Below are 25,324 nucleotides of genomic sequence, written 5' to 3'. Positions count from 1 at the left end.
ATTAAGAGGAGTTTTAGAGAAAGAGCCTATGTGGATGAGTGCAGACATCCCATTTCTCTGGGATTATTATCAGTTATTTGCCTGCACTGGCAAGCATGGCTGTGTTTCAAACAACATTTAGACAATTACTGATACCACAGATTCAAACGTGGCACAGTTTGGGTTTGCATTAGGAAGAGGGAACATCCTACAATGTTTTGATTTAGTTTTTATACATTCTGCTGTCCGTGCTTCCCTACAGTCGCAAAGTTACTACTCACTGTGGTGGAGGTGGGGCTAGTTGGCAGAGTTCCTGCTTTACTCCACACCTACAGTACAAATACAAAACAGAACACGCCACGTGAGGCTGGCTGCTAGAGGGACCTTTTTCTCTGATTAATTCATCATGTAAAATGATCACCAGCAAAGCCATATTTGTTTGCAAGCTACATGCAGATGCCCTGTGGAGTGATGAAGTCACAGAAAGACATGTGTTGCCTTGTGGCTTGCATCCAAAGATTAGTAAAGAGACTGTTTAAAAGAATAAAAAGCTTGAGATAGAAAAAGACCTAAATGGGCTATTAAGTGGAAGAGATCGTTAGTTTTGTTGCAGTAGAGCATTTGGGTGATATACTTGTAGGATAAAGGGCTTCTGTTTTTTACTTCTTTCTACAGTGTTATTTACCAAGAGAAAATACTATGTTCAGTCTTTCCAAGATCTCTTTGGAATTCTAGTTGCAATCAAATTCAGCAGAACTATGAACTGTTGGTTGGCTTTGGCACTAGGAAAAATCAAACTACCAGTTTCTCTTTTCAAATAGGATAAAACAGAGGTCCTAAATGAGTTCACTTCTTCCTGACCAGTTTGAAGCCAGTTAAACTCACGCTATTTTACTTTCTCAAAACCTTGACCAACCCTTTGAAAAGGTTATACACTTTATCAACAGTAGTGCAAACAGGAAAGACTTCAAGAACTAAAAAAAAATGAAGTGGTCTAGCATTCCATACGCTTATCATCTTTCTGTGTGTTTCCATTCAGCATTTGAAGATCTTCGTTCTTGTGTGTACAACCAGAAGTACTACCAATACTCTGGGGCCTTATTTAAACATATTGCAGTGTTCAGCTATATCCAGAAGGAAGAGAGGGAGGGAAACAAGGATATCCTATAATGAAACACACAACATGCGCAGGCTAAGCCTCTGCGTTTACGTATGTAAACAAACTCGATTGTAGTTATGTACTTTAGATTGTGTTGGCTCACAGCCTTTAAGGAGTACTTGGGAAACTGAGCCTGATATGCACCTCCAGACATGAAGGCACTGGACTGCATGTACAGGGTTATTGCACTTTCCTGAAAGTACATCAACAAGCTTTGTGCAGAAAGGAAGGCTTAGAAATTTTATAGGTGAAATGACGATGCTAAAACCACCGAACTGTATGTGCCAAACAAAGAGATCCCTCTACAAAGCATGGAGCTGGTATCTAAAAGAAGAACATCATATCCTTTGTGTCTCTGGATACTTTAAGATTTCTCTTCTTAGAGAAGGAAGAACAGCAACTCAGAGAAATCCAGATTTAGAAAGCACATACAAGGCCTCCTCACAGGGCTACATACATTGCTAAGGTCCGGAGCATGTGGGCTGGAAGGGCTGACTGGAACAGAATCACCAGCTGCTGATGGCATATACATCACAGGGCCTGTCTGGGTAGGGCTAGACACAGCCGAGGATTGCTGTAAATCTTCATTGAGAGGAGGCTCTGGAAGAAATACAAGCACATGGAGCATTACTCAAAGCTGTACAATTGCAATGGGCCACAAGATGTTTATGAACAAGAATAGTTAGATATGATTGAGAGAAGAAATATTCCACAAACACCTACTTATAAGCAGCACAAAAGCAAGGAGCAACCTTATCTGGCAAATAGCTACTTTTTAATCTAATATTCCTTATGTTATTACTGTCACCACTTGTACACTGTGCTGCTCATTAGTCTGTTAACACTGCTCCAAAATTATCTTCCTCGCATGAATTGTGTTATTCATTCAGCTGTCTTGAACTAAGCAGGGCTTCCTTCTTTGCTAGGCACAAAGTTGATGGGTGCGTTATAATTAGCCGAGGGAGATAAGTTCCCATCTGCTCTCAGTAGAAACCATTACCAAAAGAAAGTAACATACATAGAAAGGCGTACAGCTGTCAACCACACAAAAAGAAAGTGTCATTGACTTGGACGGTGGAGTAGAGATGCTGCAGACTTGTAGTCTTTCCATGTAATACAGCTCAGCATCTTTACAAGATCTACACGACAGGCACCATACTTGCAATACCTTTAACATACTGATTTCTACACGTTTCTTGTTAATAATCAGCAAAACTCATGCTAAGAGCATGTACAACAAATGTACTCGTGTTATTTCAAGTTAATTAGGTCCTCAGTGTTCACCTTAATAAAAAAAAAAGGACTTAAATATATACATATCTATCTATCTATATATACACAATTCCATTAGATTGCACAAGAAATAACCAGGACTGAGTGACCTAGCTAGCCACAGAACGTTATTCTGGCTTTTTCATAGTATCCAGTACAGTTACCTTGTTATGAATACGGCGTCTCCTAAACAGAAATACTGTGTTATAGACGAGGGACTTTGCAAAACGCTGTTTGTCTATCAAGATTTCATTCTCTCTTGAGCTTGCAGCATCAAACTGTGCAGTTGCATTATTGTGTTTTGGGCCACTATAGCCCAGAGCCTTTGCTGTAATTACTGCTTGTCTACCAGGCTTCCTATAAAGGAGCTCTGTAAACTGTAGGGAATGTACTCTCACCGTTCTTTGACAAAGGCAGCAATTACTAATTCCACCATTCACAGAGGATAATCAAATAACAAAGAGATGTGCTCAAGGCCATGAAGCAAGGCAGTATCAGAGCCAATCTACTGACTTACATGTAACCTGCTCTAATTACTGCAAATTCAACAATGAGACTGGAATGCAAAAGTATGAGCCATAGGACTTGGGAGGTAACCATTACCTATGAATGGATTAAAATAATGCTCTATAAATCAAGGAGCTAGTAAGAAAAGCAGATTTGAGGAACAGTGGACCAAAAGCCGCATATTTTTCTTCACCAACCTGAAGGTTTAAACTTTATGCAAAATATAAATAGTAAAATGTTATTTAATTTGTAGAACAGATCAATATGTTATCTATAACCTGCAATTTTATCATCAGCTTTTAAAAATTAAACCAGTTTGCAACTTAGCTATGAACTGTTCATCTACGTACAGAAGACAAGCAGCTCTCACTCTGTTCGTTCTCCTAACTCGACATATGGAGAACTGAGCAAGTGAAAGACAGAGGGAAAAATGCTTCGAGGGACAGTGCAATGGGACTACCTACTGCCTTCAGCTCTGTTAACACCTCTCACTAGCACAGTTTTACAGAAATTATCGAAGTTAATACTTTGTTTCTGAAAATCTTTCACAGAAGCTCTTTGTGGCCCTATATTTTAAGCTATTTTAAGCTATCTGTTCTGGCCAGACGCTCTCCATAGCTTCAATTTCAAACATCCATGAAAGATGAGAGGAGCAGCCCACGTACGTTCTACATGTGCAAAGGCACAGAAGGGTCCTCGGGGACAGCTGCCAGACTGCTGCATATCATTGCACTTGGTGGATTTGTAGATCTAAGGATGGGAAAAAAAATAACCAGACATGAACAGGAAAAACAGTGACTGGCAGCCCAGGTACAAAAGTACTATAAAGAGACTCAATGATAAGACAGAAACACAGATAAAAGCCAAAAAGGCCAGCAGGTTTCAGGGTGACCCACTACAGCTACAGAAACCCCAGAATATGCCCATTACAGTTAAGCTCACACAAAGAACACCCCCATCACAGTCAGCTCCCAAAGGTTACCAGTTTGCCATCAACTCCCTCAGTCTCACTGGGAGCTCCATGGATGATAAAAGTGCTAAAGGGTAGGAAATAGTTGGTAGGTAACAGCCCAGAAAGCTACAGCCATGTAAGGAAGGAAAATGACAAACTGTTGACAACGTTTGTAGGAAATTGATTATTTCCCTTCCACCCCAGTTCGACAGGCGGTGACAATGGCTACTTTGCTGATACAGGCCCAACAAAGATTTTCAGCACTGTAACATGAAGCAGACTAGGCCAAAGTCTTAATTACACTTTCTGCAAGGATACAGGAATGCTCTGCACATGTTCAATCTAAGAGTTTGGCAGCTTGTAGCACCAATTTGTGGGTATTTATACCCTCTGTATCCCAGGACCACGCCGCAAGCAGCACACAGACTCTCCCAGCTGGCACATGAATGTATCACATAAACCAGGAATTCATTTGCTTTTCCAGTCAGCTACCGAACTGTCAGAGCAGGTTACTGTACCTCTGGATGGAACTGCTGCTCTGTGCGAGTGTGGCAGTATTGGCACGAGTCTCCATTTTCACACTTGGTAGGATCTCCCCACTCATCTCCATGTTTCACACTGGGACACGGTGAAGATCTGTGGAAATAAGGGAGCAGCAGACTGCAGCAGATGCACAAATGTGTTTTGAGCTTTGCTTCTTCAGTTGGGAACCAGGCATAGCTGCCCCCCCCCTCCCAGCTGTACAATCCCTTTGGCTGACTGCTGCTTTCTCAGCCCCCACAGTGCTGCTATTGCTTCTTCCTCCCCCTCTCCCAGTTTCCCAATGGAAGCAGCATGGCTTAGCTCTCTGTCTGAAACCTAATCCAACCTGAACCAACGTAACTCAGCAATATTAGCAGCTGATGTGATTAGTGTCAGAGATGCAAGGTCTGGTTTCTCTTTTGGAACTGTACATTCATAGAAAGCTAACAAGTTAATTGGCTAATCCTACAACACATAATACCCTTGCAGTGGTATGTTTCCAGGGTTGTAGTGTGGCCATGTGGGACAGAGGCAGAGTCAGGTCACTGGGGAAAAGGCAAGCCCATTTTCTTTCTCCCAGCTGGGAACACTTCCGTTTCCCAAGTTTGAGTGTTTGCTGTGACCTCCTTCCTCTGCTCTTTATGCTCTTATCCATTCCCCAAAACAACAGCAGAGGGAAGCAGACAGCAGCAGCAGCAGATGCCTGCACAGAAGAGGCAGCCACATCAGCTGGGGGTGGGGAAGCAACACAGAAGCAAGAAGGGATCAGGAGCAGAGAAGCTTTCACCTTTTCCCTTCCCCAAAGTACCCAGACAGGGGCAGAAAGCACGTGGCCGCTGCCTGAAGACTGACTTAGTGTTCCTGTTTCTCCTGAAGGGGTTGGGATTAATATTCCTTGGATTTTTTTGTTTTTTTTTTTTTTTTAAATACAGAACTTCAGTATCGATTCAAAAATTTCTGTGAATGCTGGGGGCGGGGAAGGGAAGTGAGAACATCCACTGTATTTTCTCTCCTGGCTTTCTGGTCTGCTCTTATGTTTTTCAAAAGGGAACTAAGGAAAAACCCCACTGAGATCACAACAAAAGCTCTGTTGTGTTAGAGGAAATGAGGGCCTATAACTTGGATAAAACTCGTTCAGGGAGACGCAGCATGCCGAAAAATCCAGGGACAGCTGAGCGAGGAGAACACCCTGGTGCCTCAATAGCAGTCTTTAGCAGTCGGTTAGGAATGCATGTCCAGCTACAGTACAGGTCACACTGTGCCTCACGATCCCCACCACCGGGCACATACAACAAGCAGCCTGGTGATTCTGAATCCCCTACCCATGAAAACACTGCTCTGAGAGTTTTTTCTAGATGGGGATTTTTTTTTTTTTTCTTGCACTGCTTTTTAAAGCGAGAGTTTATTTGAGAAGGGGAAGACAGGCACAGATCCTGTTCACCATAAAACCAGTTGTAACACTATTTAGCAACAGTTATTTATTAGAGACGCTGGTTCCTCTATAAAGCAGAACTCCCTGTTTATTTGTTACCCCATCTCCTCGATGGAAATAACAGTCCATCATATCTGTCAGTAAAGGCCTTAGAGGCACACTAAAAAATTATCTCGCAGAGAAAATCTTAAATCCTTCCTCCTTACAGGCTTCTAATACACCTCACCACTCAACTCAGCTGGGAAACAGAAGATCCAGGCGCAGGATTACCTGTATTTGTGTTTTCTTGGGCTTCTTCTTCTGTCTTTGCTATTGTGGTAGTAGGGACAGGCATAACCCTGGCGACAGAGGCGGGGGGGTTTCTTACATTGCTCTGTCTTGTAATTTCCCAACACATACGTTGTATCTGCAAGAGACACAACCAGTTAGTTACCATGATCTCTATTTATTACACAAAGGTTTTTAACAGGAGCATGCACTCCACAAGCACCAGACCTTCCCAGTCCTGCAGAGCTTAATTGACACTCACCTTGCCACCTTGGTTCCTCGCTGAGTATTTTTTCTATCATAGCATGGCTAGCAGCAACTGCAGACTGACCCTCTATGCCACCTTCTGATGTAGTCTGACCATTCTGCAAAGCCTCCATGGCCTGAAGCTCCCTTGGTGGACAAAATCAAGTGAACAACAGACAGATTGAGCAGGTGAAGACAGATAAACGCTGATAAAAACTGTGACATACCATGCAACCATTCTTAAGTGGGTGCATTTCATTCATACTTTTTTTTGTCAGAACATCCTTAGTCAAACAGTAACTGCAATACCTGCTCTTCATCCTCTGACAATTCCGGATGCACTATTTTGACGCCCCCACCAGTTCCCACATCACAACTAGCTTAAAGTGTGCTCCCTCCCTGCCCCATTTTGAGTATCCTCCCTGGAGATTTGGTAGACCTACCTTATTAGGAATGGATACATCATCATCACTCCAACACCAAGCATCTCACTCTGAAGCAGTATGGTCCCAGAAATGACCCTTTTCATACAGAACCCCAAGCCCTACTAACCTGATGTCATACACCGGAGAGCGCAGATCATGGGGCCCATGAGCAAAAGCACAGTGGACTCCGTTCTTTGTGCAGTTTCCCTTGGAGTCTGTCTCATGGATGCAGATTCCAGTTTTGTAGTAGCGCAAGTGATACCTCCTCTCTGTGTCTCCAGTAGTTCTGTGCAAGAAGGGGCATCTGAGGTACAGAAGAAGGGGAAGAACCGCCACAGTTTAGTCACACAGACTCAACACTATCAGGAGACACATTGCCAACATAGGATGCTGTTGGCAATGCTTTTGCTAACTCTCCTTCTTCTATTGTGCCTTCCAACATTACAAAGAACCCTTAAACCTGTCACTGCACAGTATTTAGTAGTTTTCCTCCAAAACAGACAACTGAATTATTAAGCCAGCAGCAGCTTATTATTCTACCCTACTGACTGCCAGGGAACTGGAAAAGAGCAAGGACACTGTCGAGGCATTCTGATATACTAGCCATGATTGAAGGGACATCACATGGCACAAACCATTTCCCCATCTAGACTTCGTGCTGTTACTGTTTCCTGCTGGTAACAGCCTTTCCTCCTACAGGGCTGCGACAGTCTATCTATAGCCAGATGCATCCTTTATGCAGAGCACAGGACCAGAAAGGAGAATTACGACTCTAACATTTTAATTGATGTTTAGTTTCCCCTCTTAGGCAGAAAAAGAATAATCTACACCAGGAAATATAAAAAGAACATGATAGAATCGGTGAAGTTTATGCGTTGCAGTGTTTAGCTAAAAATACAAATCAGCAGGATTTTGAGATAGCAGCAGTTTTCATTTGTTGAATTTGAGCCAGATATGAGACAGTGATCTAAAAGCCAAAGGCCCCAAATAGCTTATTTTTCCAATCCCTTCCAGTTCTCTTACAAGAAGGAAGAAGAGTATTGAAACAGAGGCCTCAGGCTAGGGATTTAGTCCATTCTGCTGCAGCCACAAGATCTTTACTTAATTGGGCAAAAAAATATTGTTTTCCCAATAAAATAGCATTTTTCTATGTGTGTTTATACTGGCACAAAGAAAGGGAACTGAAATTCCATCTTTCTATAGCATCTCTATATAAAACACTCTCTATATTTGACCATGGTTTGGCTACACTATTTATTCTTCCATATCTGTCACGTGGGTGAAGTCATATTGCTGTGTTAACCCATTAACTGCAGGAACCTGCCACATACACAGCAGAAACACTTGCATCTCTCACTTAAACTTACCACAGTCACAAGGAGGGAAAACCCAACAAAACAAACTCTTCCTCCTGTTGCCTTATTCCAGATACCTGACCTTTCCCTACTGGCTTCTTAAAAGTTCACGAAGACAAAACAAACTGGCAAGTAATGAGTATGATACAAAAAGCTGGGTATGGATAATTCAGGGACAGATTGAGGACAAAATTCCTACTCTTTCAGCAATCTGTTAAAAACTGAGCTATAAAGCTACTGAGCAAAAGCTGTAATTTGACAATTAGGGACTTAGAGGAAGAATCTCTTTAAGTCCATTTGTCAGCTAGCTGTTTTTCACACCAGCTTTGCTAAAAATACATGAAAGCTGAATTCCCATCAACTTTGGTATCATCTCTGCAGCAGGCCTGGAGTACAGGGATTGCTACTACAGTTTTTACATCTGTTCTCATGTTACGTACGCTACACAGCTGCTTTGCTGCTGACTTGCCTCATCTCTACAAGACCTGGCTGGAATCATCACTGGACCCATCCCAAAAGCCTAATGCCTGAAAAGCAGGGTGCAGTCTTTACTCACTCATCTCCTTCTGGGCAGATTCCTGTGGTCTCGTCATACTTGGTACAGTAAATGTCAGGGCTGTAGTTAAATGTACCATCCCGGCGGCGGATAGATCTGCGACGACGCTGGTTGACAAAGTGCCAGTGGAAGCAAGTGTAGGGCCGGTGCTGAGTGCACTTGTGCTGCACGAAGAGAGGGCACTGCTCCGTGCGGAACTCCTTCAGGTAACTGCAGACAGAAGCCCAAAAAGCAGAATTTTAGGACTGGGATGGTGGTTGGAGATAACCGATTTCCCCACAGAGCCTGTGCCAAACCAGAGCATCTGTCCCAGAGGTGCACACTGTCCTTCCCACACCATGCCTGGATTTTCCTCTCAGCACTGCAGGCTGGGAGCTGCTGGTTGTCCGTAAGGGGCAGGTATCAGTTACCAGGTTGGTTAACACAAACTGGAAAGCTAAAAGTAGCTGAAACTGCTTTGTGTCTTCCGGTATCATTGCAAAGAGGCTTTTCACAATCTTAGAAAACAGTTTGTGAGAAAAGACAACTCTGAAGTACCTTTCCAACCGTTTCTATCTCTAAATCTGAGATGTGGGCAAAAAGGGTTTTCCCTTAGAGGTCAGTTTTAAAAAAAATAAATCAATAAAATAGACTTCTTTCAAGTTACTGAGAGAAAAAGATTTAAAGAAAACAACAACAACAACTTTTCCACCCCTTTTCCTCCTAGTTTCTCTCTGTTTCTCCTTCAGGCACATGTCAGCTGCAAATATAAAATCAATCCATTTCTCTCCTGCAATCTTGTGAATTCGGGACTCACTCTTGAAAAGCAGCGTAACTACCCTCAACTCCTGGATGCTTACATGCTTTACTTTCATGTGTAATTCTCTGAAAGTACGCGCCTTCTTTTATCCCAAGAACTAAAGAAGTCACAAGCTTTTATTTGTGACACTAATGACAGTCTCTAAACCCAGATTGTAGAGGATTACAAAATGGTTTAGATCAACACGATGATCTGACTGACTGTGATCTGTGTGGAGGTGCTTACCAACCCCATGCTGCCCGAAACCCCCCAGGGACCCCCCCCAGGTATTTTGAGGGAACACACCAACAACTCGAGCAGCTTGGACCCAAACCCCATGGGGTGAGGCTCCAAGAACACCACAGAAGGCCCCCAGCAGACCAGGGGTAACTGCCTCCCACAACAGCTCACACTCTGGTCTCTTATGTTTAGAGGTTTAAAGCAGGGAGGAACAAAATCTGACCGTCAGATAAACGCTGGCATTCTGCTGTAAGCAGCAGGGTGGTCTAACAGCAGATGCGGACTCATTTTGAGCTGTGTGTATACATCAAGGCAAAACAATGGAGTACAGGAATTTATGAGGTATTCATTCCCATACCATACAATCTATCACACTTCTAAATAAATGGAAATGTTCCTGATGCCTAAAGATGTATTTACAAATATTGCACTGAACTCAGTCAGAGAGCAACAGCTGTAAATGAAGTATCCTTTCCTCCTCACCCGAGGCTGACAAGAAAGCCTCAGGAAAACAGATGTATCCAACAAAAGTGATTTTATTTGCTCGCTCTGAGGAGAGACTAGCAGTGGTGAGAGCTTTCCTACATGGGATTTTGCCAGTGTGAAAGGATAAAAGCTCCTCCTCTTTAGCCTCCAGAGATGTGGGATGTGCCTTCGCCCTGGATCTGTGAAGGCCGTGTGCCCTTCACACCCTGAGCCCACCCATCCCCAATATCCGCACTGGGGCCTACTGCTTAATGCCAGAAAATGTGGAGGCAGCATGCAGAAACAGGTCCGTTTGGAGCAGACGAGGGCTAACAACATCACTTTGTTCCTTTTGGCTTTTAAAAAGCCGGCTCCCTTCAAATGGAGGTCCCCACTCCAAGCACAGCAGTTCATCTGAAAAGGGAATGTTGTGAGAGAATTAATCCATGCTTGGACAGCTTTCCAAGCCGTTGGACCAAGTACAGGTGTAGAAGGAATTCTCCAGATTATTTTATCTTATCAGTGCACTAATAAGACTTAGGAGAGAAGTGACTGTAACAACACTTAGGTTAGAAAGTGAATTAAGCAAACTTAAGCAGCATGAGCTGACTGCACTGCGGGATACGGCCTGGTCACCAGCCAGGCCCTTCCACCCAGACGTCTCCACATACACCTGAGAGGGGAGGTTTTATTTTCATGCTGCTGCTGTTTTACACGCAGAGAACAGCAAAACAGGGGCTGCGTGCCCCAGCCAGTGTCATACAGCATTCAGAGCCAGCGACGGAAACCAAAAGAGCATTCATCTTCACCAAAGTGAGTGAAGAGTCCAGGCTTAATTTGAGGACCAGCATCATGAACCTCGCCAGTGCTCTGAGACCTGAGGGGAGATATCAGACCTAAACCACCCAGGCATCAAGCCCAGCACTCCAGTCCAGTCCTCTAGTGAAAGGCATATATGAAACACGGCATTGAAAAAAAAAAAAAGAAAAAAAAAGAAAGCCTAAAAATATACGATCAACAAGCTGCTGGAGAGTTTAAAAACGTACACACAGTCGAGGGAGTTCAGTCCCTGGAGTGTCAATTGTTGCTGAAGAGCATTTGAAAATTAATTGCATTTCATGATTGGCTAAACTCCCTGGAGAAACATTTATTATAATGTAAATGAGAGATAATTACATAAGTAAATGGTTCACCTGAGAAGTGTTTAACACCTAACTCGCTTCATCAGAAACTCATGCTTTGATGCTGTCTATTAAATAAATGATCTCTCACTCTTCATTTCAAAGCGAGCCCCACAAACAGGTATCACCGAGCTCGGCAGCAACACATTAACTGCGCACCATCACCTTTGCCATCAAGCCCAACAGAGGAAAACCAGCGTTGTCACATTAACTCGGTCATTTCAAACCTTTCAATCACTGCTTTGGGTTCTTTTTTTTTTTCAGCCCATTGTAACATTTTAACTCACCCTCCTCCACAATAGCCTGAATGGTAAATTGCCTTATAGGCCTCTATTTTCTTGATTTATGAATTGAGTTTTGGCTCCTTTGGGGGAACACGGGCCACTCAACCAGCCACTTTGTATTAAAATATATGAGAGACATCCAAACCGCATGTGTTTTGGGAACAGGGAAAGGATATACGGACTGTACGACTGCAATGTGATTGCTCACTAAGCAGAATGCTATTAATATTTCAATAGTCTCTCGGCAAAGGCTCTAAGCAGAACACACTGTCGTGACAGATCCTCCTGGCATGCACGGTCTCCGCAAATACTTTCCCAGTGGACTTGGGAAAAGGAATTTTTGAACGACCCTTCAAACTGAAAACATGCTGATAACTGGTACATATTTCACAGCATGTCAGCCAAATGCCATGCCTTTACAGGAAGAGGAAATCTAGCAATGATAACTCACATTTCTCAACTCTCTGAAGAGCTCAGGAAACTCTACACGAGGGGCAGACAAATTAGTACCCTGCTTCACATAGGAGTTATTTCTATATTTGTTAGAAAAAAAAAAAAAGACTTGAAACTGATCAGTTTTGCATTCATCTACTTAACACACATATAACACGAGAGAAAGTGCTTTATTTAATATTTTCAAGCTCAATTTTTTAAGAAGCAGAAAGCACATAGCATGATCTTCTCGTGATACGACATTAAGTCAACAGCAACACCCAGGTTCCTGGAGGAAACCTTATCATTTACAATTCCTACCAAAGACAAATGCAATTTATCTAAACAAATAAGACAATACCGGCCAGAACAATGCCTGTCACCAGGCTGAACTGAACTTGCTGCTGAGCAGGACAGCCGCTACTAGAAACGAAAGCTGCTTTCACTAGGAAGACGATGGGAAAGATGACTTTTCCCAACTAGCTTTGGGAACTCCTGGAGAATAAAAGGAGCTGCAAAGTCCTGGTGCAGGGGGACAACACACCAAGAATTTTACTTTGTTGAAATCCCACTTCCTGCAGGCTGGGAAGTGGAAGGGGCAGTAATAACTCTCCGCCAGAGTTTATGCTAGCGGGGGAACTGCCAACTGCCTGTAACTGCTAGCAGCAGCTCAGCAAGTGTTTGCATCTGCAGCCAGCAACTGCAGCCAGTTCCCCCTCTGCCCTGGGGGGGATCGAGCTGCAACCTGCTTCGGGAGCTGCAGGCGGAAAGCCTGGGCAGGGGGGAGATGCAAAATTGCACTTCCAAATGTCACCATCACCACCAACAAAAAAATCAAACCTAAAAAAGGGGAAGAAAAACACAAGAAGAAACTAACCGAGAAGCTTCATTTGCAAACTCAATAATTGCAGCCTTGTCCTGGTCGCATTCCTCGCCTGCTGCTGCAGAGATCGCTCGGCTTGCTGCAGCTTTGCTGGTTTGGCTGTGCGAGCAGCCGGCGTGCTCAAGCAGCGCGGCGCGCAGGATACCTGCATCCATAACATGTTCCAGGGCCGCAGACTTCCTGCCAAACTTGATAAAAGTCACGCATGCACTGGCATGAGCTCAATTCAGGAAAATGTGCTGGTAATGCACGAAGACAGCTGAGCTCTAAATTCCTCGTTAAAAGCCTTTCCCAAAGCTCCCTGAAATCACTGGAAGACGCGCAGTGACGCCAGAAGAGAAATCTCTGCTTTATAGCAGAGGGATCAGGAGGACTGGGGGGGAGAGGCATTGTTGACGAAGGTGGAAAAGAAAGGAGAAAAACAACTCCTCCAAATCCCTGTTCTTCCCACAACACAAAGCCGGGCCCTCCTTCCCTTCCAGCACCCCTGCGCTGTCTTTCTGCAAGCCCCAGGATGGGCTCCTCTCCTCGCAGCCCTCCTCACTCCTCCCCATCAATTCCCTTTCTGCCAAAATTCCTTTCGGGCCCAAAGAGAGCACCGAGGCTGACAAACGGGATCTAAATCTTCTGCAGCAGTAGGACAGCAGAGAGAAAACCATGAGGTAATTGTCTAATCCGGACTAAGGCACTCTGCCTGTACAAGGAGGACAGCAGGGAGACCTCATGCCAGCGTCATCCAGGTTCTGCGTGCACGTGGTGGGTGCCTACACCCACACAACGATGCTAAAGGACCTCTTGGAGAGGCCCACGTGAGTGACTGGTGCTGGGTTTTGTGGTGTGAGACCGAAACAAACCACGGACACCTTTCCTGGGAGCCCCAGCCATGGGGCCCCATCCCCGCAGCAGCTCCTGTCACAAGAAGCCACTCGCAGGAGGCAGCACGGGTCGCTCTCAGGTAAATCTAACCAAGAACCCTGCAAATAAAGTGCCTTTTGTTTAAAAAAAAAAAAAAAAAAAAAAAAAGGAAAAAAGAAAGAAAAAAGAAAACAAACAAACCTCCATTTCCTGTGAAGATTTCAGAGATAAGGAAGAAAATGCTCTCATGCCACTAACGTTTCTTTTAGTCCTGTCTGCCTGCATCTCTTGACAGACAAGATCATGCAGCAAAAATATAATTTTATCGGCATAAAGTAGCTGGGAATGCCGTGGGCTTGTGCTGGCCTTTTTACATCCGTGACGTCCCGCTGTTTCAGACAGGACAGCACGAGGCTACGCCACAGACCTCTCCGTAAAGTTTCAGGTGGTCCCAGCACACCGCAGCCACGGGCAGAGCTTTCTGAGCCCTGCTGCGTGAACGACAGAGGTCACTGCTCCCACCTGCTCCCTGGCTTTCCTCTGCTGGAAGCTCCCCTCAGCACCCACCTTTCCAGGCAGCAGGTGGCTCAAAGTTTCCCTCATTCAGATTAGGAATAAATAAATAAATAAATAAATAAAATTACCAGCGCTGCTTCAAAGTTTAAATGAGTGGTTCAAGCTAGCGCAGAATTGTCTGAAGCAAACCCAACGTGCTTCCCCAACAGACTCCTGCAAAGTGGGCAGCATTGCAAAACCCAGGAAAAAAAAACAATGCTCCTGTAGATATAGATATGTTTCAAATTCAATACAGCTTATTATTGAAAGTATTTTCAAAACCGCTGTTTTCTTTTTAAGCTCAGAGAGCCAACCCAACACAAGGGGAAAAGAGCTTTCCGTATTTAATCAGCTCTCTAAATTCATTTCACCCTCATAAAATTTTATTACAGAAGATGATATCAAACACGCTTTAAGTAAGAAACCCATGACTCAATTATTTTCCTTTACTGAACTGTGGTATTCCAATTGAAATGAGTCAGTGGCGCATGACAGAATCTACTTATTCCAACAGGATACTCAATAAAAATCCTACTAATGTACCTTTTGTCTAACATATCATTACTGACAGGGGGAAAGCCACGATATGCAGCTCTGACATTGCTCCGGAGTTTTTGCTCTTCAGTCAAAGATACTCGAGAACAACTGTAAATAAATAAAGAAACGGGGATTTAAAGAAAAGCATGGCTCCACAATAATTAGCCCGCAATGGATATTGTGAGATTATTGAGATTTGGGTTTCTCTGCGCCGGCAGTTCCCTGTAACACCCTGCCACATCTCCTGGCACACCGGCAGGGCGGCTGGAAGGCTTTGCTTTTAGGGAATTCATCAGCACGCCAAGAAGGTCAGCGAGGCGCCAGCCTCGGGGGCTTTTACTGCTGCCAGCGACCACGGCCTCCGAACACCTTTCAGAAACAGGGTTTGACACTACCTTTCCCAAGACATCTTATAAAATGTTTTCATTTCGATGCAAAGCGAGCTTCCTGACAGGGAATGCTGCCTTCCACTCCTGTGATTTCTTGGGATTTGGGAGAAAAAAAAAAAGCATGAAAGAAGCAATCTAGCTTCACAGGAGCTGAAACTTCACAGGGGTGGGCACTGGGAAACCGCACTCCCCACCCCACAGCTGGGGTCTGCCCGCAGCCTGCTCTAAAACCTGCCTAGACCCCTGGCAAGGAAACATTCAGCATCCTTCTAATCAGAGCAGGAGTTCAGACAAGTTTGTTCCAACAAACAGCTGGGGGGAGCTGAGTGTGGTGTTTTTTTTTTTTTTGCCGTTGTTTAAAAAAAAAACCTTACTAGCAGATGTCATTTCGTATTGAAATACAGTCTCACGCTAGTCACAGCTGAGTATCAAACAAAATAATAAGCATTTAATAATTGCAAACACATTTAGCAGCAAGCTTGATGGTTTTCATCGTGATTTCAGGGTAAGTTTTCTGAGCAGGCTTTGGCAGGAACCTTTATCAGTCACCACTATTGTGACAGAATCCAATGCTAGGACCGATTTAACAAAAATACCAATTTAATGCTGTTTTTCTCAACAAGCTCCCAGACCTGCCCAAGCCCCCATGCCCCCAACACAAAGGATTTTTGCACATGCCATGCATCGCCTTCCACAAAACACGAGCATCGCTCTTTTGCAGCACACCTCAACAACCGCTCGGCTTTTTCCCTTTCCACGCTGTCAAGTCAGGTGCAGTTTTGTAAGCCTTGAAAAGATTAGAAAGCATTTAAACCTCTGAGGAAAATAGATGGGCCACTTTATAAAAACAAAAGGCTGCCAGCGACCGCAGGGAAGGAAAAAAGGATGAGGAAAAAAGTTTCGGCAAGCTCCCATCTCTCAGGAAGACAGACTTCACATGCCTCGGTGTTTTCTTTATCACCTAAATAAATTGAACCATCAACTGGAAAAAGGTCACACCGCAGACAGCGCTGGGCGATCGTGAAGCTGTTTGATTTCCCCTTCTCCATTAGAGCTTGACAATAATGTCAGCCTAAGGGCGAAGAAAGAAAGTGAAAGTTGGAGAGACTCCTTGCAGATGCACGGAGCTGCCCTGGGTTGGTCGCAGAGGCGTTTTTGTTCGAGGCGCTCCCGTAACCCACGGCGTACCTCTGCGAGGAAAAGGACGACGGCTCCACGTCCGTAGCACATGGTGTGCTGAGAGGTTCCCCTCCTTTTCGCTGCAGGACTAGGGAGGCAGCACGCACAAGTTTTCCTTTTCCTCGACATCCGATGGATCTGGCAGGCGAAGCTGAGCTGGAAGCTTCCGCTTAAAGGCTGCAGGGTAGCGTGTGCTGCACAAACTGCAGCACCAGCTGCTATTTTGGGATGTCAAAGCACGCCGGGGCGGGTGACAATGCGAGCAAGTCAGCCGGACTCCACGGGAAGAACAAGGGATTACTTTGCGCTCGATCACTTTCCCGGCACTTTACAGACGGGAGCTTTAATTGATTGCTAAAAATAGCCCCGTCCGTCCCGAAATAGAACAGTGGCAACTCGCAGAAATTTTCATGAGGTTTGTCAATGGGAAGCAAAACATCTGACAAATGGCTGTTTCTCGTGGATACAGAAAAGCTAAGGAAAACAAAAAATAAAAATTGATGCTGCAGCACGGTGCCAAGCCGGGACAGGAAGACAGCCCCGCACCAGCTTCAGGGAAAACATTGCTCGGTTTCCAGACAGCCAAAAATGGCTTCGTTTGGAGAGAAATCCTGCCATGCAGCTCGAGCAGCTCACCAAGGCCGTGTCTCGGTGAGGAAAGGGAAGCGTGGCTTTGCATGCAGAGTTAAGGCAATAAAATCAAGGCTTGCCCTGTGCACCAGCAGCCAGGACCCCAGGCTCAGGGTTAGGGTTGCGTTACCGACCGTGGGTGTGGGGGTGCTCGGCCCCTCTTCCCCGCAGCCCAGCGCGGAGCTGTGCCATTCAAACCAGCCCAGCAGAACACCTGGAGGCTTTTTTTTTTTTTCTGTCTGCATGTTTTTTTTTTTAAAGCATCAACCTGTTGCATCATCAGGCCATGAATGGTAATAAGGCAGAGTAATTCCCATAAAACCCGTCTTAAACCCAAGTCTTTGTTTGCACGGAGCTTTCAGCTTTATAATTAAAACAATCCAAGGACAGGCACATACAAACCCTTATCCAGAGGGCATTTTGGAGCTGTTTCCTTAGGAGCTATGAAGCCTTCAGCTCACGCTCACATTTCACCCAGTTTGATCCCCGAACGAGCTGGCCGTGAACACGCATCGCTCGGCGCGGCCTCAGGATTAACCACGCGTTCAGGCCGTCCACGCGATGTTTTAGAAACATTTTTCTAAATTGTTTTTCAGAAACAATTTTTCCAAGTCGGAGCAACACATTTTCAGCTTGACAACACCCCAGCTGTGCCTAAAGCAAGCCTCAAACACAGCCCTCATCACTCTCCAGGTTGGTTTCCACTCCACACCCTATTTCGGGGCCACATTATTCCTTCCCTACAGCACCTGCCTAAGTGCTGAGCTTACGAAACCAGGATCATATTGAAGCGATTATGTTTCAGCAACATGTGGACTGAGCTCAACTGTTTCAGTGAAAATCCTCAAACTTAATGAAGCTGGACAGCTACACGCTGCTGGAGGCCTCCACCTGCTTCCATTCTCACTACAATACATCGACGTGCGCTTAAATACGAGCACGTATTTTACTCCTAATTACCTAACAGAAACATCCATCCGTGGGCTTTTTTCAGTCCCAAATGTGGAGAACACCCAATAAATCTTTGGAAACACCAGGTTCATATGGAGTTGACGTGTACCGGGTTTGCTGGACTCGACCGAAATGAACCGAGGCCCGAAGAATACATCCATGTCCTATGCTGTAATAATTAAAACGCCAGCTTCCCGTGAGGTTTCTGACACAGCACTTCTCTCGGTGCTCCTTCAGGCCCTCCCAAAGCCTACCCAGGGTCAGCAGCTGTAGGAACGCTTGGGGAGGCTGGCAACGGGGCCGGGCTGCTCGAAGCGCTGCGTTACTCACTCTGCTAGCTCCCTACAACAAAACATCCCACGCACAAGGATCTGTAAAGGCTAATTCAGAACAACATTGCTTCCACACAAGCCGTTACACAGCTCTGGCTTTCAGCGACGGGTTTTTTACGAGTGTTTTCCAAGCAGCTAACCTTCAGCACCCAGCCTCACAGGGGATGCTCCAGATGCTGCAGCCCTCCCTCTCCTGCCCATGCCCGCAGCCTTCATGATCTAACAAGCAGCTCGAGGATCAGTTGCAGTCCCACGCTCACAACGATTTCAAGGCAGGACATGAACTGTCTGAAGGTCTGCACTAGCACTGAACCACAAGCATAAACCTCAAACTCCTCACGAAACGACGGCTCTGCAGTGCTCTCATCCAGACCGCTCCACGTGCGAGCAGGCAAAGCTGTCTGCACCCCTCCAGGCTGAGAGCCAGCCACATCTGCAGCAGGCTCTTTGGAAAGGTTTACAGTTGTGAACAGACACTTTCTGTTGTGAGTTCGAAACAAAACACGACGATTACCTAGCAGGCAGAAACCTGCAGCCATAACACATGTGCCAGCACAGAGATAAAAGCCAGCTCTCACGGGCTGATGGTAAAGAATCGCTGTTAGCCGTGCCGGTGATTTTCTCTGCGTCCATGGCAGCCCAACGGACAGGACCAGCACACCTCAGAACCAAAACCCTGCACCCAGACAGGTTAACAGCAGCACCGATGCTTCCCACAGCAGCACCACGGCAAGAGGGGAAAACAGGCAAGCCCTGGGTTACGCTACCACGGCTCCGTTTGAGATGGGAACAGATCTTGCAAGGCATTTGAAGCGCGCAAACCTTTGTTGTTGTTGTTGTTGCTGCTGCAGAGCTGCACGGTTGCCCCGAGGCATCTGCTGGTTTTATTCCTGTTCCGATGGCAATACCCAGGTGCTGTTCAGGGAAGCTCTCAGCTGATTGAAACTAAGAGGAGAACAATCACCTCGGAGCGGGCCGGGCGCGGAGCGGCTGCTGCTTTATGAACGGCGGTGACACGCGGAAGATAAAGATTAATGAGTGAAACAACACTGGCTGCAATTCAGACTTCTGCAGATACTCATCGGGTATAGGCTCAAGAAGCTATTTTCCTTTCAATGACTGCTTATTAATCTGAAAAGAAATTCTAGGCATGTGATGATAAAAAGCAACCCCACCATCATTTCCTACCTGGAATCAGCTGTGCAATTGTTCTTACAAGCCAGCGTGCTCCACAAAAACGTATCTGCACTCCTGACCAACAGATAGCTAGCAATGGCCTCAGATTTCTCTCGTCTGACAACAAACTCAGTCCAAGTTCCCCTTCTGCTGCTGTTCCAACAACCACATTCAATTTAACGTCCCTGACTTTTAATAAGAGATAGGAATCAGGCCAGCAGCCAGCATCTCAGAGAGTTCGCCATTTATTATCAACGTTGCGACGGTGCAATTAGCTTCAGCACTGAAAAATGCCCATTTTTCTTTCAAAGGAAGCCCCAAACTTCCCTCGTGGTAACAACAGCCTCCTAAAGCTGAGCCGAGCCCCGCGGCAGCACGAGGCTGTGCCGCTCAGCAGCCTGCAACAAATTTCAGAGGAAATCGTTGGCACTCGTTTCAAGGGAGCATTCATTCCAAGTGATGCTTCAAATGTCAAACCGGTATTAACGGCATCAAGCACTGATCAAAATACACAAGGAATGACAGAGATTGCTGAGAAAATTATCGTAAGCACCTAAATGGGCTGGCAGCACTAGGTGGAGTTGGAGGAAGGCTTCAGCAGCTCCCTGCGAGCTCTCCTAGCAAGGCTGGGTGCTCCTGATTGCCCTGGAACAAAACACAAACTCTGTCTTAACGCAGTAAAGAAAGGCAGCTAGGGAATCTGCCCTGCTGCACAGCCTGCTGGCACCTGGTCCCCGTTACAGAGGACGGCGAGGGAATTGCCAGGCTGTGCACACAGGGCACGGCTTCCTCTGACAGCTCTGCACTTGGTTTGCAAGCCACGTGCTGGATGTTACACCAGGTTTATGAAGTGTATCAGGGCTTTACAGCACAGGAGCCTCTGCGACTGTCTGCCTCTTGCAGTCCACGATTTCACCAAGAAATTTAAGCAGATGTTAAGGAGGGATGTAAGGGATGTTAAAAAAAAACCTCTTGGAAACAGTGTAGATGTAGGAGATTCCTTTAAGCCAAGGGACGGACCAGGCAACTCCTCAGCACCTCTTTCAGCTCCGCCGTTTGGAAGTTTAAAAAAGATTTAGGAAGTTTTCAGAAAGCACGAAGCTAACCAAAGAATTTTACCCCTCGGCATCCCCTCGAAACAAGCACCCCTCTCAGGGTCCTGACAAGCAGACGTTGTGGGATGGCTTCTAGGAGTTGGTCAGATGCTCTGCAAGGAGAGGAGTGCACGTTTCGGGGTCTCGCAGAAAATCAGAAGCCTTATTCTGGTGGGAAGAGCAGGTCTACCAAAAGTAGCACGCTGGATGCTGACAATTTGCCTTAAAATAAAGCCATGCTGGGGAGAAATATTAGGCAATAGGTAAGAGAAAAAATGGATCTGTTGGGAAACTCTGAACTCCAAAGTTTTCTAAAACAATCCTTAAAATTACTTGTTTCCCATGCCACGCCAAATTATCCTGTACACTAACATAAATAACGTGGAAGCGTTAACAAAGGCTTTCATTTCTGTTTGTTTGTTTTAAAATAAAAAATAAAATCTCAGAACCATTTTCCAAGTGGGAATGATTCTGTGTGACCGGACCTCTCCTCTTTCACGGGATTTCAGACTTGAGGAACACCAAACCTGGCCAGACCAAAACGAACTCGGAAAACGTCCGAACAGTGCGGGAAGCCCTCGGTGCACAAACTATTTACGTGCATCCCACGTAACAGTTATCTGCACGTGCATTCCCTGCCTGCTTCGATAACCCAAACCACTCACTTCTGAAGCGTCAGCGCGGCGAGCAAGGCGCAGCTCCAGCCCTGCCTTAACACACCGGAGAAACGCCTCGCTGCAGCACCACGTGCACGGTCCAGAGCGGTGCAGGCTTTCAAAACCCATCCTCTGCAGTCCCCTAAAATCCAGGCTCCTATCCTCCAGCCTGCTTCAGCGCAGGGATTCAATGGCAAGCACGTACCGTGAGCGTGGCCCTTCCTGTAAACGCTCCGGGACTTTGCATTCCCAACTTCCCGTGCTATTCACGCTTCCTAACAGCAGTTTGTGGTGGACGCGTGTGCAGTGAAGCTCGTGCAGACTTAAAACAAACAAACAAACAAATAAATAATAAAATAAAATAATAATAACAACAAAAACGACCAGCTGATACACACCTGATTAAATAAACCAACATTTATAGGTAACAACACAGTGGAGTGCTGGCAGATCTCTGGATTATAAATTATACTTAAAAAAATAATTTTTTAAATAAATAAGGAAGGCACACTTATTCTGTGCTTTCCTAACTACCTACCTCCAAGGGTGTTACATAGTCTGAAATCTAGTAATGCACATGCTTGTTTTGTGTTTTTTTAGTAGGGGGATAGGTTTTGCTCCTGGGTAAGTCCGTACCAGTGTACTGGTGAAGGGTTCTCACCAGGAAAACCAAAGCAGCACGAGGGCAGCAGTTGGTTATTTCAGAGTTCTGCTGGTTGAAAAAGAAAACAATTTCAAAAGCCTCAACACCTTCGCTGGGCTGTGAGGACCAGGCACACCAAAAGCAGAATTTAACAGCGCAAATCCTTTTGTAAGACAAACGCTGAGGGTCCTGGAGGAACAGAAAGAGCAACAACTCTGAAAATGCATTTGCTGCACATCTGGGTTTTGGTTTTTATTTCCACAGACAGTCTGCACGGCTGAGATCAGACACTGCTCGCCCTGACAGCGATGAGACACTGTCCGCTGATACGAAGATAAGGATTACTCTGTGCTCCTACAAATGCTTTGAGGTGTGTTTCCGTGTGCCATTGTTTTGAGCAAGAATTTAAAAGTAAGATTTCGAGAGAGATCAGACCGCGCGTGCAAGCTCTTCGCAGGAATCCAAATCCACCTGTGACCTCGCTCCTTTTATTTCTTCTTCACTTCTCATTTCTAGCGCTGTCCCAGCCCGAGTTCCTATTTAAGGCCGAGAAACCACGAGGCAAGGCTCTGCTCAAACACCCGCAGATCCAAAAATGCCTTGGGTACAAAGTCAGCTTGAGCTCTACCTCCAGCATTGCATCAGCCCGATTTCCATCCCCACTCCAAACGCCCTTCACTCAGGTGCACTGCTCCTTTTACCTCTACATGGCTGGCATCGAAACGGTTGCGAGAGAGAGCCTGGGTGAGCGCGACCCAGCAGGCTTTAATATGAGCACAAGGCACACGTCCCCGCGTGGATGCGGCTCCAGCACCGCTTACGGGGCACCGATCCTTCAGGAGTTTCCCCCCATTCCTACCCTGGTGCAAAAGGGAAGACAAATTTCGGCCTTGTAGGCTGCAAAGCTTATCTGTGTGCAGCAAGAGGGGCAGGACGTGCTCCAGGCATCACGGTCCACAACTCCAGCAAGGGGACAGCCTGCGGGGAAACTCCCAAGTTTCTTTAGGGGATGGCTGTGGATATTTGAGACGGGCACGCTCCAGAGAATCGTCGTGAGCAGAGCTGGTCTGGGTTGTGCCCCACAGCTCCGTGCCCCACAGAGATCATAACCTAACTCGGGACATTTTCAACATGTTTATTTTGAATGAATGAATGAATGAATGAATGAATGCACTTTTTAAAGTTATCATTATTAAATGGGTTAATTCATCTCCACCAGAAGACTTGGCTCCCTGCAGTTATCCCAGCGGCTGACTCCAGGTGAGCGCACAGCGAACGAAGGAGCCTTCTGCTTGCGCTTATCTAAAACTCTGCGAGACCAACGAGCACCCAAGCAGCTGGCCCAGCCTTTACAGCTCACAATTAACGCGGCCAGTTGGCCTAAAAACCAACGAGGACCGCAACAGCCAAGCGAACAGACCGGACCAAAACAAAGCCGCTCGCTATCCGCGATGCTACGTGACTTCGCTTTCAGTTTCTTTGAACTCAGCCTCTGCTCCCGCTCGTAGGTAACACATTAAAGACAAGAGCCCCGGACAGGAATAACCCTGCCAGCCAGAGCTAAGAAACGGTGCACGGCCAACAATCGGTTGAGGTTTGACACACCGTACCCAAAGCAAAGCCGCTTCCCACTGCGAGCCATCAGCACACCCCGCACCGCGCTCCTGCCCTCGGTCTGAGGGACACGGGGACACCGCACGGCCCCGCTCTGCGAGCTGTGGGGTCGTGGGGCACGGCCGCACGCACACATCCCCGAGCCAGGAACCCGGGGAGAGCCTGACGGCGGCTGCTGAGCGCTGCCTTACTCGCTTGAATCCTGCAGACAGCAGCAGAGCAGATCCCCAGGTGAGGAATACGGCGTTCATAATTAAAGAGGAGTTTGGCACCAAAACGACTGCGTGGCTGGGAGCACTGGCTGCACGCTAGCGAGGACGCAATCAAAAGGGGTTTTTAGGCTCCTCTTCTGCCAGCAAACCGTGACAACGGGGTGGCAGAGCATCAATAACTCTATTTTTCCCACATTTTCTTTTGCCGTGCATCTAGAATAAACAGCAAGGCGTCCGCACGAGATACAGAGCTGCACTGCAAAGTACCTAAAAATCTCATACAAATACAAAGATCTTAAAAATCGACACTGACACGGAAATTGGAAGACTTCCTGAGAAATCCAACCCAAACTTTCCAAGAGAGAGATTCCCCGGTACCAGATTGCATGTCCCCAGGGAACAGCACGCAGATAATTAAGCTTCCTCGAGTTTACCACTTGCAACCTTCACGTCGTTTTATGGAAACAAACTGTATTTAAAGAAAAAAAATGAAAAAAAAAAAAAGGAAGAAAATATTTACATCTTGACAACGTACGACTTGCTCGCACGGACGACCACCGAGCAAGCTGCCATATGGTATCGGGAGGAGGTTTAGGGGCTGCTGTGACCTCGTGTACGAATCGAAAAGTTTCCAGGCACGGCTCCCGTCCCACAGACAGCACTCCGCGCTCCCCGAGCCCACCTTTCACTCAGGGTTATTCGCTCTTCCTGCAACTGTTTTCACTGAACTATTTTTAGCATCAATCTGAAAATAAGTGTTTTTCCCCTCTGGAAACAAAAAAAAAAGCTAATCACACCATCATCTTTGTTCCACGCTGTCCTCTTTTCCCCCTTTTCAGCTACTCGGTCCCACTCTTCCTCCTCCTCTGCCTGTTTCCAACAACCTTTCCTGCACGGTTTCTTTCCTAATCTTTGATGTCCTCGTTTCCACGGCCACGCTTCGCCCCTTTGCCACCTTCATCTTCCTCCACGCGATGTCCTGGCTGTGTCCCTGCGGCCACCACCGCCGGGGCAGGCCCTGTCCCCTCTCTGTCACCACCACTGAGGTGAGGATGGCGAGCACCCCATTATCCCCACGTCTGGTTTTATTCAGCGTCTCACAGGGAAGCCCACCACCACTTCATGAAAAACCAAGCGACAAGAGCAGAGACGCCAAACCTGCCCCTCTCACTACAGGCTCCGTGTTTCCTACACATCACCGACACCCTACACGGGTAAGGACGGACAGCACGGTGCACCATTCACAACCACGCTCCCAAACTTTATTATTTTAGGTATAAAATTGACATCCACATCTCACGCGGCTGAGCTGAGGGGCACAGACCCCGTGTGTCCCTGGGGTGATGGGGTGTCAATAGGGGAAGGCACGGGGCAGGTACGAGCCCTGAGGATGGGTGAGCAACGGGGGGACCCCAAATGGGCTGGGAGATCGATGGGGGGACCCCACACTGGCTTGGGAGAGCAACGGGGGGGACCCCACTGCAGGTGGGTGACTTATAGGGGATCCCAATGGGGATGGGGACCCTGCTCTGCCACTGGTGACTGGTGGGGGGGTCCTGAATCTGG

The 25,324-nt window shown here is 46.4% G+C and overlaps 1 protein-coding gene and 1 long non-coding RNA gene across 8 annotated transcripts in view; both read right to left on the bottom strand.

The window, feature by feature from the left end:
- UNK (unk zinc finger) overlaps nt 1–25,324 on the bottom strand; it is a 44,472-nt gene that overhangs the window by 18,199 nt on the left and 949 nt on the right. For 6 of the 7 annotated variants that reach the window (XM_084492092.1, XM_084492094.1, XM_084492090.1 and 3 more), the window contains exons 2-9: nt 8,673–8,882; nt 6,889–7,065; nt 6,353–6,483; nt 6,094–6,229; nt 4,388–4,505; nt 3,583–3,667; nt 1,596–1,738; nt 261–308 (exon numbers count right to left, since the gene is read on the bottom strand). In XM_084492092.1, coding sequence (XP_084348218.1) covers nt 261–308; nt 1,596–1,738; nt 3,583–3,667; nt 4,388–4,505; nt 6,094–6,229; nt 6,353–6,483; nt 6,889–7,065; nt 8,673–8,882 — 1,048 coding nt within the window. The remainder of the gene's footprint in view (nt 1–260; nt 309–1,595; nt 1,739–3,582; nt 3,668–4,387; nt 4,506–6,093; nt 6,230–6,352; nt 6,484–6,888; nt 7,066–8,672; nt 8,883–25,324) is intronic. The other variant, XM_084492091.1, reaches the window with a different exon arrangement.
- On the bottom strand, nt 15,694–17,160 carry LOC311420832. The gene is made up of 2 exons (XR_014684563.1): nt 16,460–17,160; nt 15,694–16,343 (listed from the first exon to the last, which is right to left on the bottom strand). It is a non-coding gene; the product is annotated as an uncharacterized lncRNA (long non-coding RNA).

Source organism: Aythya ferina (genome assembly GCF_964211825.1).
Source record: "Aythya ferina genome assembly, chromosome: 18".
In the NCBI taxonomy this organism is placed as follows: domain Eukaryota; kingdom Metazoa; phylum Chordata; class Aves; order Anseriformes; family Anatidae; genus Aythya; species Aythya ferina.
This window is presented reverse-complemented; position numbering and strand designations above follow the sequence as displayed.